The sequence below is a fragment of the Gadus macrocephalus genome, chromosome 22 (genome assembly GCF_031168955.1).
Source record: "Gadus macrocephalus chromosome 22, ASM3116895v1".
In the NCBI taxonomy this organism is placed as follows: domain Eukaryota; kingdom Metazoa; phylum Chordata; class Actinopteri; order Gadiformes; family Gadidae; genus Gadus; species Gadus macrocephalus.
Genome location: NC_082403.1, coordinates 4788268 through 4806108, shown reverse-complemented (window position 1 = coordinate 4806108; position 17841 = coordinate 4788268). Strand labels below are relative to the sequence as shown.

Genomic DNA, 17841 nt, shown 5'->3' with positions numbered 1-17841 from the left:
AACAAGCAAAAAACCCACCACTCAGCATTTCATATGTTAACTCAAAGTAAGGACGTGACTCTGCAGCACAAAATGTTATTCTTGGGCAAGACAATAGCGAGGGGATGTACTGAGATCCAACGGAATTCCTGGCATTCTGCAACCAATCGGCTGACAGGATTTCTCTCCACCTTGTCTTGAGTCTTTACTGTATTTGGAAGGTGGGCGTGGTTTCCGTGGAAAGCAGTTTGACTCGATCCAGAGGTGGACAGCCCCTCTGACGCTTTCTATAAGAGCTGTCCGTCAGCCCAGCTCCGAGAGACGCCAGTGCTCCCTGGCATTTAACACCACCACCACCACCACTCCAGCCATCTCCTTTGCGCACCGGTTTCTGCATCTACCCACCTACACGTAAGTGTGTCATTCAGTGACTGTGGTTTCTAACCAACTTTATTTATTTCTGGGGTGAAACACATTATTGTGTTATCTCATGAAAGGTCATCATTTAAAATGTATTCTATTCTTCTTTGATTGGTTTTAATGGCAAGATCAGGTTGGATAGAGATCTTGAAATAAACTTCACGAGGGAGAAAAGCCCAGCATGTGTAGTAGGTATTGCGGGTATCCTAGATCAAATCCTAGAGGGCCAACTCCCTTGCCATAAAAAAAGGGAAAGTAAACATTCCTCTGCGATTAGGTCGTGGTAGCGCTCAGGTCTTGATAGTGTCCTGCGCGAGGGGTTAACGCTTGGGCGGAGAGGACGCAACAAGTCCACCACCAGGTCAGAGACGGTTCTCTGTCACTACTAACAACAGATCTCAAATAACCTGGGGGTTTTGTTGAATTTAGAAACAAGGAACGAATACCGGGACCTGACACTTTATAACGGGAGGTTGCGGCTCGCCTCAAACTATTTTTTTTTTGCACTGCTGAGTAACCCTTGAACCTGGGGCTTTACTGGGAGAGCAGGCGTTAAATATGTCACAACCTACAACGTCCTCTTTGAGAGATACACACATGGGTTATGGTCCACCATAAAACGATATGCTTTCCTATTTGCCTGTAAACCGACAATGAGCTCAGCCTTGGTAGGATAACCCTTTATGATGCTTGTGCATTTACAAAATGCATATTCATGACCCAACTGGCATTTTTATGTTTTCATATTGATCACAACCCGGGAACTCAAACATTAATTTCACACAAAAAAGGTTTGAAACCGTTCCTGTCGTTTGCTCCTGTTTGTTTGTTGTTCAGTTAACATCAGGGTTGGTAAATAGTGCATTGTGTGCATGCTTATGCAGTTCTTGTGAAACTTCTCCTGCAACTTCTTAATAACTACCATTACTGAATGAACCAGAATGTGAACATGCGAGTGTAAATAGGTAACACACTGCACTCACACATTCTTTGTCATTACATTCTACATTTTCAGTCAAATGTCATCTGCATTTACAAATGACTAACCCTACTACCAGGCTGGTATTTAAACAAAGCAAAGAATGATTGCACAACTTTGACGAAATGACAGTATGTGCTTACCCTGCAACGGATTATTCCGATTAAATCTTTTTCATTTTGGAATGTTCTTTCCTGAAAGGCCTCACAAATTGCTGGTGATATTCTGCAAATGGCTGTAATTATCTGTCTGTTCTTCCGGATGTAAATCTTTGATCAATACAACATACCTCCCTTCCTTAACACCTCATTAGAAAGAGGCCATCGGCAGATCTCAAAAGATACGTCGGTCCAATGTGATCTCAGCCTGTGGCAAACAACCAGATTTGGCAAAACCCTAATCCTGGTTGAAGAGGTGACGAGATTAGATTCGACATGAGGAAATCAGTCAACGAAAGAAAGTCTCTCCAACGCAAACAAAACTCTCTCCCAATGGTATGTTCAGAGAGCTGATGTCGCAACCCTTCTCCTGTTCAGGTGAATAGTTTCGCTCCATCTCCCACGTCCCGGTTGGGTGGGTGATCTGGTCAGGTCGTGGTATCGGTGGGGAGGGGCCGGGGACGGTGAGGGGAGGAGGGGGAGAGATTACGGGTGGTGGACAAATCACGCTGCCCTGCAACGACGGAAGACCTCCTTCCCGGTTTGGCACTCCTCATTGCAGTACCCATTCATTTAATTTGCACTCATGCACAACATGTGGTTACAAATACTTATTTCCTGCGGTATATAAATAATGCTGATGTTTGCCCGACTGAACTCAACAGAGCCCTTTTTAGAAAACAAGACAGGTTCTGCAGAAGAGGCTACTTGGTGAAATGGACCGACGTTTATCTGCTTCATGTGTGATCAGATAGATCAGAGGTTGGATGTTATAACATTGAGATAAACACATTTAGTTTCTTCAGAAGATGCCTTGTCGTGGGAAAGGATATTTGTATTAGTTGCTAGTTTGTTGAAATTTGATTCATTGGAATGATACTACTCAACTGCAGATATGATTACTCTGTCATTTGTCCTGATCGAAAGGGGAACCACGCACATTCAGCAGCAGCCAGTGAACAGCGGCCAAAAACTGAAAACATTTGGCTGAAATGAAGTTTTCGATTAATCCAAAAAAAAATAAAAAGTTGAAGGTTAAAAACCTGGCAGATATTGTATGTCAGGGTTTCTGCATGTTTAATCTTCAAACTCGACAGTGCCGGCTCCTGTGTAGTCTGCCCATCTCAGAGCAGAAGCAATTTTGTCATGATTAATTCACACAATCCCTGTTATGTTATGCTAGCACAAGTAAAAGGCTGAAGGCCTATACTTAATTTGCCAGGAGCTATTGGCGCATGCTAAATTAATATTTATTCACAGCTATGTGCCAATTCTTCGTAGCAGTACACTGAACATGTACCTACATCACACAACACACACACACACACACACACACACACACACACACACACACACACACACACACACACACACACACACACACACAACTTTTTATTAATGTTTGAATTAGTGCTGTCAAACGATTACAATCGCGATTATTCGTCATAGTTAACTCGCGATTAATCGCAATTTTTTTTCTATTCTAAATACCCCTTGATTTCGTGCTGCTAGCCTTTTAGTGAGATCAGAGAATGTTGAGAAGGACAGTAATAAATTATATTTGGTAAGATGGATATAAGAAGAGAGACCCGCAGTGAATTCAAACCGGTCCACTTGACATCGGGTAGGTGCATGACAGTGGTAGGCCTACCGTAAAACTTCAATAGCCCAGGCTTTTATTTGTATTTCCACCACTGAAATTTCGAACAAAACTCTTGCTCAGCAAAGATGGGAAATACTATTACATTTATTATTTAAACCAGTATGAATATTCATACCATACGAAGGCCTATACACATTACCAGGCTACCGAATAACGCCTACACAAACACACACACACAGACACACACACACACACACACACACACACACACACACACACACACACACACACACACATAGACACACACGGTGGTGGAGTGGTAATCGGGAGAGTCAGGAGAATTCCCGGTGGGCCGTTAACGTTTCGCGGCTGTCGGGCTGATTACTGCGGGATAACAATATTGCGTTTCTAAAAGTTCCTTGCAGCCAGTATTAATTTTGTCAGCTATTTTAGATTTAGCCTTAGTCTTAGGCCCCGTCCACACGAAGCTGAAACGTGCGAAACCGTTACGGTTTCGATCTATCCGGTTTCGGAGTATCTCCGTAAAGACGGAGTCAAGCGAAACCGGGTAGATCTGTAGAAACGCTGTAGTACACATTCCAGGCCCATAAGGGGCGCTGCTTCTGCTACAGTAAATAAATAATAAGAAGAGGCAAGCATGCGCATAAAGGGTGAGACTCCGCGGGCTTAACAGTCATTGGCTAGAGGGTCGAGGGGTGGGGCGATGACTTCATGGTTTACGGTTTCAGTCGGTTTCAGGCGTCCACACAAATCCAAAACGAAACCGGGTAGATTTGAAACCACTTCCGAGGGTGGTTTCAGAAGTTTACGGTTTCGGTCAGCGGATTCGCCGGCTTCGTGTGGACGGAAGGCCGAACCGTACAAGACCTTTGCGGTTTCGCCATAAAATCGGCTTCGTGTGGACGGGATCTTAGTCTTTAGACGAAAATGCTTATTAGATTTAGTCACATTTTAGTCATTGTTTTCCTTTGTAGTTTTAGTCAACGAAAAGTCCTTACATTTTAGTCAAAATGTTTTCTCTTTTTAAACTAGTTCAATTAGGCTAACCCCATATATATGGACACCTCCTAAACTGTTCCACTCAAATAGAGTACTAAAGTGAATACGTCACGTTGTCCTGGCAACCAGATTTTCAGTTCTAAACAACCGAACGAGAGATGGCGTTCTCCATTGCTTCCATGTGTTGTTTTTTTCAAAATGAAAATAAATCAATTTCAAGAGGTGAAAATCACTACCAATCGAAACATGTCGAGGCGTTCATGTATTCCCCTGGGGTATTAAAAGGAAAAGTTCGTAAACGTTAGTTTAGTTTAGTTTCTTTTTATATGAAGACAATCTATTCTAGATATTACGCGGTGATTCTCTTCAAAACGAGAGCCGGTAAATTCTGAAAAATGTAATCATACAACGCGGTTATATGCTATAGACCCTAGAGTATCTGTGGTATAAAGGCTGGGACGAATTTTGAATTATATGTACAATGCATAACGTTAGCTCATAGCTGAGTGGACTATACCTCCCGTGGCCAAATCGTAGCTAAGGTCCGTCCTATTTACTGGAGGAGTGATCAGTTGCATAAGAACCTTACGGGAGGGTATTGATTGGAAAATATCGTGCATTTCGAATGTCCAAATAGCACACCACTAACATTTTAGTCCTGTCTCGTCTCATCAACAAAAACAAAACATACATTTCGTCAGGCTCGAACAGAGTGACACACAAACACACACAAACTTTTAAGGAGTTTTTCACCCACTCCGTATATCCGTATATCCTTGCTTGCCCCAACAAGTTTGTGCAGCGTGCTTGTTGTTTTGTTTCCGGTGTAGCTAGATCCGGTATGGTGTTGTAGTTTTCCTAACGTGACTAATTGTTGCTAGACAGCAGGTGAAAAAACTACAATGTTTGCCAAACCAAAAGAGCGTTAATCACGCGACAAAAAAATTAACGCCGTTAAAATTGGTTTGCATTAAATCAGTTAATAACGCCTTAAACTAATAGCACTAGTTTGAATCTTTAACCTATGTTTGTATTAACATTTATAAACAATTTGAATGCTCATTGCGAGTACCGTATATCATGAATTTAGTTAATTACTAGATAGTTCATTTAGATTACTGCATGCATCCCCTAATTTATTTTCAACTGACTATTTTTTTTATTCCTCCCATATCCTTTTGCGCTACATTGTTGAGGATATGCAAAGTAAAATGTGTTGGGTTGGTTTAAACGTATTTATATGTATAGAGATATTACAAATAAATTATTTTGTAGTTGTATTCGTAGTAGAATTAGCTGATCATTTAGGGTAAGGTACATGTAAATGTGTGTTGGTTTGGCCATACTTCTCTAACTTCTTTCTTTCTCTTTTTATTTTATTGTCTCAGGTGTCAAAATGGCGCCCATAAGTGAAGCTACTAATGGGAAGCAAAATGGTTTTGGAGAACACAAACACCGCCCTGTGGCGGGAATATTCCTGGAGAAGACAAAGGAGAAGAAGACTATCTATGAGGCCATGAAGAAGCGTCTTCTCAAGCCTGGAACTGCACTAGCCCTGCTCGAGGCTCAAGCTGCTACTGGCGGGATTCTTGACCCAGTAAACAATCGCACACTTACTGTGGAGGAGGCCATCAAAGCTCAAATAGTTGGACCTGAGATGAAAGAGAAACTGCTGGCAGCAGGGAGAGCCATTGATGGTTATGTTGACTCTTCCACCAATGAAACAATCTCTGTATACCAAGCCATACAAAAGGATTTACTACCAAAGGAGTATGGATTGAGGCTACTCGAAGCACAGATGTCTACACATGGTCTCTTCGACCCGATTGAGAAGAAATGCATTGCGGTGGAATCTGCCATTGAAAAGGGCTACTATGAGAAAGGTCTGCTCAATAACAAGATGGAAGAACTCAAAGTTTTCTACAATCCAAATACACAAGAAAACCTCAACTACAGCCATCTCCTCGAGAAATGCACTGTCGAGCCTGAGACCGACATGGTGCTTCTGCCGATCTTCATCACCTTCAAAGGCCTGCGTCGGGGTGTGTCCTCCTCTGAGCTGCTGGCGTCCAACATCATCAACAAAGAAACCTATGATGACCTGCAGATGGGCAGGACCACCACTCAGGACGTCATGCTCATGGAGACAGTGAAGGAATTCCTGCAGGGGAAAGGGAGCATCTCTGGAGTAGCAGTGTTCTCCACCAATGAGCGGATGAGCATCTATAAAGCCATGAAGCAAGGCATCTTGATGCCTGGAACCGCGCTGGTCCTCTTGGAAGCCCAAGCCGCCACTGGATTCATGTTTGACCCTGTGAAGAACAGAAAATACAGCGTGGATGAGGCGGTCAAAAACAAAGTTGTTGGCCCCGAATTCCATGCCAAGCTTCTCTCTGCCGAGCGGGCAGTAACGGGTTACAAAGACCCTTACACTGGTGAGACAATATCTCTGTTCGAAGCGCTATCAAAGGATCTCATGGTGAAGGAGCACGGGATACGCTTACTTGAGGCTCAGATTGCCACCGGTGGTATAATAGACCCGATAAACAGCCACAGACTTCCAGTAGAAGTGGCCTACAAGAGGGGCTTTTTAACGGAAGACATGAATGCCATCCTGGAAGACTCCGGCGACGACACCAAAGGCTTCTTTGACCCAAACACCAAAGACAATCTCACCTATCTTGAGCTGATGGAGAGATGCGTCATTGACCCAGCCACGGGGCTCTGCCTGCTTCCTCTTATTGGGAAATCAGACAAGTTGAATATCAGCTTCATCGACTATGACACAAAAATGGAACTGAAGCAAACAATGGTGAAAGTGACGTGTGGAAAATACATGGGAATGACGGTGTCACTGTGGGAATTGCTGATGTCAGAATACTTTGATGAAAACCAGAGGCAGGAAATCATCAACAAGTACAAACAGGGAAAACTCACGATCAAGACGGTCACTACGACAGTCCTGGAAATCATAGAGAAATCTGTGAAAACAACTACCGTCGTCTTTGAGGGAATCCGAGAAACTGTCACCGGAAAGCAGTTACTCGAGGCAGATATCATCACTGATAAGGACCTGGAGGAGCTGGAAATGGGAAAGATCTCAGTGAACAAGCTTAAAGAAGATGAGACCGTCCGCATGTATTTGCAAGGGAAAAGTAGCATCGCCGGTGTCCTTCTTCCAAATTCTCAGATCATGACCATCTACCAAGCCCGACAGAAGGCATTGCTCAGGCCGGGTACAGCTCTGATTCTGCTTGAGGCCCAGGCAGCAACCGGGTTTGTCATCGACCCCATTGCTAACAGGAAGTTCTCAGTGGAGGAGTCTGTGAAGGCCGGAATTATCGGAGCAGACGTTTACCAAAAGTTATGCTCAGCGGAGAGGGCGGTCACAGGGTACAAAGATCCCTCAGACGGCAAAACAATCTCCTTGTTTCAAGCAATGCAGAGGGACCTCATCATCCGCGAGCACGGAATTCGTCTGCTCGAGGCACAGATTGCAACGGGTGGAATTATTGACCCAATAAACAGTCATCGCATTCCTGTCCAGGTGGCCTATAAGAGAGGTCTGTTCGACGAGGTGATGAACCAGGTCCTAGACGACCCCAGTGATGACACCAAAGGATTCTTTGACCCAAACACCCACGAAAATCTGACTTACCTTCAGCTCATGGACAGATGTGTGACCGATCCAAGCACAGGATTGTGCCTTCTGCCCCTCAAAGGTAAAGTGCATAAGATCAACATTGATGATACCCTTCGGGAGGTCTTCAGAAGCACGATGGTCACTGTAAAGTATGGCAGATTCCGTGGCAAGCAAACAACACTGTGGGATCTGATCAATTCAGAATATCTCTCAGAGGAAAAAAGACAGGAACTTTTCAAGCTCTATAAGTCACGAAAGATGACTTTGGAACAGATCACTGTCACCATTTTGGAGATTGTCAAGATCAGGGAATTGAAACATCAAGCAGATCTGAATTTTGACTGTCTCAGGGGAAAGGTCTCTGTTTTGGATCTCTTGGGATTAGATATTGTGGATAATTCAATTTACAATGGTTTGCTAGAAGGGACACTATCAGGAAGTGAGGTAAGGAAGATGGAAAGTGTCAGAACTTACCTTCAAGGAAAAAGCTGTGTAGCTGGCATGATACTACAGCCATCTAACCAGAAGCTAAGCATCTATGAAGCTCAGAAGAAGGGCTTCATAACACCCAGTACTGCCCTGTGTCTTCTCGAGGCCCAAGCTGCCACAGGATTCATAGTAGATCCCACAAATAACCAGAAATGTACAGTGGCACAGGCTTTACAAGACAAGCTCATAAGTCCACACATGTATGAAAAGCTCCTATCTGCTGAAAGAGCTGTGACAGGGTACAAAGATCCATACACGGACAAAAAAATCTCCCTTTTCCAGGCATTGAAAAAGGATCTGATTGTGAAGGAACATGGCATCCGTTTGCTTGAGGCCCAGATAGCTACAGGCGGCATCATTGACCCCATAAGGTGCCTTCACTTACCCCTCAACATTGCCTACAGGGAGGGATACTTCGATGCAGAACTTAACCAGATCCTGACAGACCCTACTGATGACACTAAAGGCTTTTTTGACCCGAACACCAAAGCAAATCTGACATACATGGAGATGTTAGGCAAATGTGTCAAAGATACAGAAACAGGCCTGTTTCTACTGCCGTTAAATGAAAAAGGCACTTCTACAGGAACAAAGGTGGAAACATATACTGACGAAGAAATCAGGCAAGTGTTTGAAAAAACCCTTGTAACCATATCAGTGGGCCTTTACTCAGGAAGAAACATTTCGCTTTGGGAGTTGATCCATTCTGGATATTTCACAGAGGATCAGCGGCGGGAATTAATAGCAGAATATAGGACAAAGAAAACAACCACACAGAGCATAACCACCACAGTGATTAGCACCATTACAAAACTGGAACAGGCCGAAACTCACAAGACCGTAATGGGCCTCAGAAAACCGGTATTTGCCAAACAGCTCCTGGAATGTGACATCATTGATGTAAAGACATTTAGTTGTTTGGAGGAAGGCACACTTACTTTCGAAGAGGTCTCTAAACGGGACTTGGTGCAGAAATACCTGAAAGGAACTGGAAACATTGCTGGGATTGTGAGTCACCCATCCAAGAAGACCTTGAGCATCTATGAAGCAAGAGAACAAGGGCTGTTGACAGCAGCTGCTGCACTTATTTTGCTGGAAGCCCAGGCTGCAACAGGGTTCATCGTTGACCCGGTCAAAGCTAAATGCTATACTGTTAAGGAAGCAGCAAGGGAGAAATGTGTTGGTGCAGATCTACATGAGCAATTGCTTTCAGCCGAGCAGGCTGTGACAGGCTATGCAGACCCTTTCACAGGTGCTAAAATCTCTCTCTTTGAAGCAATGGGCAAAGACTTGGTCACGAAAAGCCAGGGCATTCGACTTCTGGACGCGCAAATGGGAACCGGCGGGATTATCGACCCGATTCAAAGTCACCGGATACCTCTTCATGTTGCAATGAAAAAGGGATACTTTAGTGAGGAAATGAATCAAATGATGTCTGCCCTCAATGATAACACAAAGGCCTTCTTTGACCCAAACACCAAGACAGCGGTCACTTATCTCGAATTGAAAGAGCGCTGTGAGAAAGACCATGAGACTGGGCTCCTTCTTCTACCCATCCATGAAGAAGGGTCCCGTGATTTTCATACAGACAACCAGACCGAGCTGGCATTCCAGAACTGTACAATGACCGTAGATGCAGGAAAGTTTCAAGGCATGAGTACTACTTTGTGGGAGGTGTTGAACTCCGTATACATTTCGAAACAAAAAAGGGAGCAGTTACTTCAGCAATACAGGTCAGGAGCCATGAAGATGGACCAGATCATTGAAATTGTCACCACAATCATAATTGAGGTGACGTCCAAGGAGAAGAAGTTCAAAGGTCTAAGGAAGAGGGTCTCCGCCAGTGAACTTTATGAATCAAAAATTATCTCAAAAGACCTCTTCACACAAATTGTACAAGGAGAACTTACTGAAGATACTATCAATAAAATGGAATCCATTCAGAAGTACCTTGGGGCCACCAACTGTATAGCTGGTGTCAGGGTCGAATCAACCAAAAAGGTAATGAGCATATATGAGGCCAAGTCTAAAGGACTGCTGGCCCCTGGAACATCTCTTATACTCCTTGAAGCGCAAGCAGCCACTGGCTTCGTCATCGACCCATTAAACAACAAGAAAATGTCAGTAGATGAAGCTGTAGCTCAAGGTGTGGTTGGCTCTGAATTGAAAAGGAAACTGCTTTCAGCTGAAAGGGCAGTGACTGGATACAAGGACCCCTACACTGGAAACATAATTTCTTTGTTCCAGGCATTGCAGAAGGACCTCATTGTAAAGGACCATGGAATTCGTCTCCTTGAAGCACAAATCGCTACAGGGGGCATCATAGACCCAGTGTACAGCCACAGAGTGCCAGTAGAGGTTGCCTACCAAAGAGGGTACTTTGATGTGGAAATGAACCAGATCCTGTCTGATCCTGATGATGACACCAAGGGCTTTTTCGACCCAAACACACATGAGAACCTCACCTATCTCCAGCTGATGGAAAGATGCATCAGAGATCCAAGAACAGGGTTGAGTCTGCTGGTCATTGCAAAGAAGGGAGAGTTTTACTTTTTTGTTGATGAGGCAACAAAACTCATTCTGAAATCAACCACAACAACCCGGGCTGGAGGAAAATACCAAGGAAAGACTGTTTCTCTGTGGGAGCTTCTGTACTCCAAGTACATCACTGAAGAGGAAAGGAGGGAGCTGGTCCAGCAGTACAAGTCTGGAGCCATTAATATTGAACGCTTCCTGGAGATCATTCTCACAACCATTCAGCAGCAGAACGACACAACCACAACAACATCAATGGTATTTTGCAAACCTCCAGAAATTGACTCAAATGCCAGCATAACCAAAACCACCATAACCACAACCACATCTACCAATTCCACTCACAGTAACGCCTTCCATGGAATCAGAAAGGAGGTCAGTGCCACTGAGCTCCTGGAATCTAAAATCATTGACAAGAAGCTCTTTGAAGATCTCAACACTGGAAAGGTCACTGTGACAGAGGTCAGCGAGATGGACTCTGTGCGCCAGTATTTGGTGGGAACCAACAGTATTGCAGGAGTGTACCTTCAGTCCAACCAGGAAACCATGAGCATCCACCAAGCCAAGTCCAAGGGTCTGCTCACCCCTGGAACCTCCCTGGTCCTGCTTGAGGCGCAAGCAGCCACTGGCTTCATCATAGACCCAGTGAATAACAAGAAACTCTCAGTGGAAGAAGCGGCAGCTCAAGGTGTGATTGGCCATGACTGGAAAAAGAAACTGCTTTCAGCTGAAAGAGCGGTGACTGGATACACAGATCCTCACACTGATAAGACCATTTCTTTGTTCCAGGCCTTGCAGAAGGACCTCATTGTAAAGGATCATGGAATTCGTCTCCTTGAAGCACAAATCGCTACAGGGGGCATCATAGACCCAGTGTACAGCCACAGAGTGCCAGTAGAGGTTGCCTACCAAAGAGGGTACTTTGATGTGGAAATGAACCAGATCCTGTCTGATCCTGATGATGACACCAAGGGCTTTTTCGACCCAAACACACATGAGAACCTCACCTATCTCCAGCTGGTGGAAAGATGCATCAGAGATCCAAGAACAGGGTTGAGTCTGCTGGTCATTGCAAAGAAGGGAGAGTTTTACTTTTTTGTTGATGAGGCAACAAAACTCATTCTGAAATCGACAACAACGACCCGAGCTGGAGGAAAATACCAAGGAAAGACTGTTTCCCTGTGGGACCTTCTGTACTCCAAATACATCACTGAAGAGAAAAGGAGGGAGCTGGTCCAGCAGTACAAGTCTGGAGCCATTAACATTGAACGCTTCATGGAGATCATTCTCACCACCATTCAGCAGCAGACCACAACAACCACAACATCCTCGATGGTGTATTCCACACCTCCAGAAATGGACTCAAATGCCAGCATCACCAAAACCACCATCACCACAACCACAGCTACCAATTCCACTCACAGTAACGCCTTCCATGGATTTAGAAAGGACGTCAGTGCCACTGAGCTCCTGGAATCTAAAATCATTGACAAGAAGCTCTTTGAAGATCTCAACACTGGAAAGGTCACTGTGACAGAGGTCAGCGAGATGGACTCTGTGCGCCAGTATTTGGTGGGAACCAACAGTATTGCAGGAGTGTACCTTCAGTCCAACCAGGAAACCATGAGCATCCACCAGGCCAAGTCCAAGGGTCTGCTCACCCCTGGAACCTCCCTGGTCCTGCTTGAGGCGCAAGCAGCCACTGGCTTCATCATAGACCCAGTGAATAACAAGAAACTCTCAGTAGAAGAAGCGGCAGCTCAAGGTGTGATTGGCCATGACTGGAAAAAGAAACTGCTTTCAGCTGAAAGAGCGGTGACTGGATACATAGATCCTCACACTGATAAGACAATTTCTTTGTTCCAGGCCTTGCAGAAGGACCTCATTGTGAAGGATCATGGAATTCGTCTCCTTGAAGCACAAATTGCTACAGGGGGCATCATAGACCCAGTGTACAGCCACAGAGTGCCAGTAGAGGTTGCCTACCAAAGAGGGTACTTTGATGTGGAAATGAACCAGATCCTGTCTGATCCTAATGATGACACAAAGGGCTTTTTCGACCCAAACACACATGAGAACCTCACCTATCTCCAGCTGTTGGAAAGATGCATCAGAGATCCAAGAACAGGGTTGAGTCTGCTGGTCATTGCAAAGAAGGGAGAGTTTTACTTTTTTGTTGATGAGGCAACAAAACTCATTCTGCAATCGACACCAACGACCCGAGCTGGAGGAAAATACCAAGGAAAGACTGTTTCTCTGTGGGACCTTCTGTACTCCAAATACATCACTGAAGAGGAAAGGAGGGCGCTGGTCCAGCAGTACAAGTCTGGAGCCATTAACATTGAACACTTCATGGAGATCATTCTCACAACCATTCAGCAGCAGACCACAACAACCACAACATCCTCAATGGTGTTTTCCACACCTCCAGAAATGGACTCAAATGCCAGCATCACCAAAACCACCATCACCACAACCACAGCTACCAATTCCACTCACAGTAACGCCTTCCATGGAATCCGAAAGGACGTCAGTGCCACTGAGCTCCTGGAATCTAAAATCATTGACAAGAAGCTCTTTGAAGATCTCAACACTGGAAAGGTCACTGTGACAGAGGTCAGCGAGATGGACTCTGTGCGCCAGTATTTGGTGGGAACCAACAGTATTGCAGGAGTGTACCTTCAGTCCAACCAGGAAACCATGAGCATCCACCAGGCCAAGTCCAAGGGTCTGCTCACCCCTGGAACCTCCCTGGTCCTGCTTGAGGCGCAAGCAGCCACTGGCTTCATCATAGACCCAGTGAATAACAAGAAACTCTCAGTAGAAGAAGCGGCTGCTCAAGGTGTGATTGGCCATGACTGGAAAAAGAAACTGCTTTCAGCTGAAAGAGCGGTGACTGGATACATAGATCCTCACACTGATAAGACCATTTCTTTGTTCCAGGCCTTGCAGAAGGACCTCATTGTAAAGGATCATGGAATTCGTCTCCTTGAAGCACAAATCGCTACAGGGGGCATCATAGACCCAGTGTACAGCCACAGAGTGCCAGTAGAGGTTGCCTACCAAAGAGGGTACTTTGATGTGGAAATGAACCAGATCCTGTCCGATCCTGATGATGACACCAAGGGCTTTTTCGACCCAAACACACATGAGAACCTCACCTATCTCCAGCTGGTGGAAAGATGCATCAGAGATCCAAGAACAGGGTTGAGTCTGCTGGTCATTGCAAAGAAGGGAGAGTTTTACTTTTTTGTTGATGAGGCAACAAAACTCATTCTGAAATCAACAACAACAACCCGAGCTGGAGGAAAATACCAAGGAAAGACTGTTTCTCTGTGGGACCTTCTGTACTCCAAGTACATCACTGAAGAGAAAAGGAGGGAGCTGGTCCAGCAGTACAAGTCTGGAGCCATCAACATTGAACGCTTCATGGAGATCATTCTCACCACCATTCAGCAGCAGACCACAACAACCACAACATCCTCAATGGTGTATTCCACACCTCCAGAAATGGACTCAAATGCCAGCATCACCAAAACCACCATCACCACAACCACAGCTACCAATTCCACTCACAGTAACGCCTTCCATGGAATCAGAAAGGACGTCAGTGCCACTGAGCTCCTGGAATCTAAAATCATTGACAAGAAGCTCTTTGAAGATCTCAACACTGGAAAGGTCACTGTGACAGAGGTCAGCGAGATGGACTCTGTGCGCCAGTATTTGGTGGGAACCAACAGTATTGCAGGAGTGTACCTTCAGTCCAACCAGGAAACCATGAGCATCCACCAGGCCAAGTCCAAGGGTCTGCTCACCCCTGGAACCTCCCTGGTCCTGCTTGAGGCGCAAGCAGCCACTGGCTTCATCATAGACCCAGTGAATAACAAGAAACTCTCAGTAGAAGAAGCGGCAGCTCAAGGTGTGATTGGCCATGACTGGAAAAAGAAACTGCTTTCAGCTGAAAGAGCGGTGACTGGATACATAGATCCTCACACTGATAAGACCATTTCTTTGTTCCAGGCCTTGCAGAAGGACCTCATTGTAAAGGATCATGGAATTCGTCTCCTTGAAGCACAAATCGCTACAGGGGGCATCATAGACCCAGTGTACAGCCACAGAGTGCCAGTAGAGGTTGCCTACCAAAGAGGGTACTTTGATGTGGAAATGAACCAGATCCTGTCCGATCCTGATGATGACACCAAGGGCTTTTTCGACCCAAACACACATGAGAACCTCACCTATCTCCAGCTGGTGGAAAGATGCATCAGAGATCCAAGAACAGGGTTGAGTCTGCTGGTCATTGCAAAGAAGGGAGAGTTTTACTTTTTTGTTGATGAGGCAACAAAACTCATTCTGAAATCAACAACAACGACCCGAGCTGGAGGAAAATACCAAGGAAAGACTGTTTCTCTGTGGGACCTTCTGTACTCCAAGTACATCACTGAAGAGAAAAGGAGGGAGCTGGTCCAGCAGTACAAGTCTGGAGCCATCAACATTGAACGCTTCATGGAGATCATTCTCACCACCATTCAGCAGCAGACCACAACAACCACAACATCCTCAATGGTGTATTCCACACCTCCAGAAATGGACTCAAATGCCAGCATCACCAAAACCACCATCACCACAACCACAGCTACCAATTCCACTCACAGTAACACCTTCCATGGAATCAGAAAGGACGTCAGTGCCACTGAGCTCCTGGAATCTAAAATCATTGACAAGAAGCTCTTTGAAGATCTCAACACTGGAAAGGTCACTGTGACAGAGGTCAGCGAGATGGACTCTGTGCGCCAGTATTTGGTGGGAACCAACAGTATTGCAGGAGTGTACCTTCAGTCCAACCAGGAAACCATGAGCATCCACCAGGCCAAGTCCAAGGGTCTGCTCACCCCTGGAACCTCCCTGGTCCTGCTTGAAGCGCAAGCAGCCACTGGCTTCATCATAGACCCAGTGAATAACAAGAAACTCTCAGTAGAAGAAGCGGCAGCTCAAGGTGTGATTGGCCATGACTGGAAAAAGAAACTGCTTTCAGCTGAAAGAGCGGTGACTGGATACATAGATCCTCACACTGATAAGACCATTTCTTTGTTCCAGGCCTTGCAGAAGGACCTCATTGTAAAGGATCATGGAATTCGTCTCCTTGAAGCACAAATCGCTACAGGGGGCATCATAGACCCAGTGTACAGCCACAGAGTGCCAGTAGAGGTTGCCTACCAAAGAGGGTACTTTGATGTGGAAATGAACCAGATCCTGTCCGATCCTGATGATGACACCAAGGGCTTTTTCGACCCAAACACACATGAGAACCTCACCTATCTCCAGCTGGTGGAAAGATGCATCAGAGATCCAAGAACAGGGTTGAGTCTGCTGGTCATTGCAAAGAAGGGAGAGTTTTACTTTTTTGTTGATGAGGCAACAAAACTCATTCTGAAATCAACAACAACGACCCGAGCTGGAGGAAAATACCAAGGAAAGACTGTTTCTCTGTGGGACCTTCTGTACTCCAAGTACATCACTGAAGAGAAAAGGAGGGAGCTGGTCCAGCAGTACAAGTCTGGAGCCATCAACATTGAACGCTTCATGGAGATCATTCTCACCACCATTCAGCAGCAGACCACAACATCCTCAATGGTGTATTCCACACCTCCAGAAATGGACTCAAATGCCAGCATCACCAAAACCACCATCACCACAACCACAGCTACCAATTCCACTCACAGTAACACCTTCCATGGAATCAGAAAGGACGTCAGTGCCACTGAGCTCCTGGAATCTAAAATCATTGACAAGAAGCTCTTTGAAGATCTCAACACTGGAAAGGTCACTGTGACAGAGGTCAGCGAGATGGACTCTGTGCGCCAGTATTTGGTGGGAACCAACAGTATTGCAGGAGTGTACCTTCAGTCCAACCAGGAAACCATGAGCATCCACCAGGCCAAGTCCAAGGGTCTGCTCACCCCTGGAACCTCCCTGGTCCTGCTTGAGGCGCAAGCAGCCACTGGCTTCATCATAGACCCAGTGAATAACAAGAAACTCTCAGTAGAAGAAGCGGCAGCTCAAGGTGTGATTGGACATGACTGGAAAAAGAAACTGCTTTCAGCTGAAAGAGCGGTGACTGGGTACACAGATCCTCACACTGATAAGACCATTTCTTTGTTCCAGGCCTTGCAGAAGGACCTTATTGTAAAGGACCATGGAATTCGTCTCCTTGAAGCACAAATTGCTACAGGGGGCATCATAGACCCAGTGTACAGCCACAGAGTGCCAGTAGAGGTTGCCTACCAAAGAGGGTACTTTGATGAGAAAATGAATCAGATCCTGTCGGATTCTGACGATGACACCAAAGGCTTCTTCGACCCAAACACACATGAGAACCTCACCTATCTCAAGCTGTTGGAGCGATGCATCAGAGATCCACGAACAGGGTTGAGTCTGCTGCCCTTGAACAAGTAATGACCTAATCATCCCCTTTGACCTTCTTTTCTATCTTGCTTTTGATGATTAATATTAATTAGATATGCAAATGATTTCCGGCAAACCTATATATATATTTTTTATCTTACATTTATAATGCTTGGTGTATTTTATGAAATGCATTCCGGGAAATAAATGTAAACCTTTATAAACACAATTATGTTGAAAATAAAATGTAAGACCCTTTTTGTTTGTCTATTCATGTGGTATGGTATGTTGCCTAGATGCAACACTTTAAGAAAACTTTAATGTCATGTCAGATCTAATGGGTTTTATTAACTAAATCCCAGAACTTAGTTTTTTTGTCATGTTAAGTTTGCACACATTTTTAAGTCCAATACTTTCAAGAACTTTCAATGGCAGATCGTTGTTAGGGGTTCAAAATTAGCCATAAATTAAAAATATAATTCAAATTTAAATTGTGGCTAATTAAACAACTTTTAGATTCTCACTTGTGTGTCTTACCATTTCTTTTAAAATACTCGCTATAAGCAACCAGAACTTACCCTTTCTTTGTAGACGTCTAAGACAAACGCCT

General features: G+C 45.0%; 1 protein-coding gene across 1 annotated transcript; it reads left to right on the top strand.

The window, feature by feature from the left end:
* The first annotated feature begins 240 nt into the window (after window positions 1–240).
* eppk1 (epiplakin 1) lies at window positions 241–17489 on the top strand. Its single transcript, XM_060043146.1, has 2 exons — window positions 241–390; window positions 5548–17489. The coding sequence occupies exon 2, from the start codon at window positions 5556–5558 to the stop codon at window positions 17280–17282; it is 11727 nt and encodes a 3908-aa protein (XP_059899129.1). The 5' UTR covers window positions 241–390; window positions 5548–5555; the 3' UTR covers window positions 17283–17489.
* Window positions 17490–17841: the final 352 nt, after the last annotated feature.

Excerpts from the sequence above, each read along its gene's own strand:
- eppk1 (XM_060043146.1), top strand. The coding sequence starts at position 5,556 with ATGGCGCCCATAAGTGAAGCTACTAATGGGAAGCAAAATGGTTTTGGA.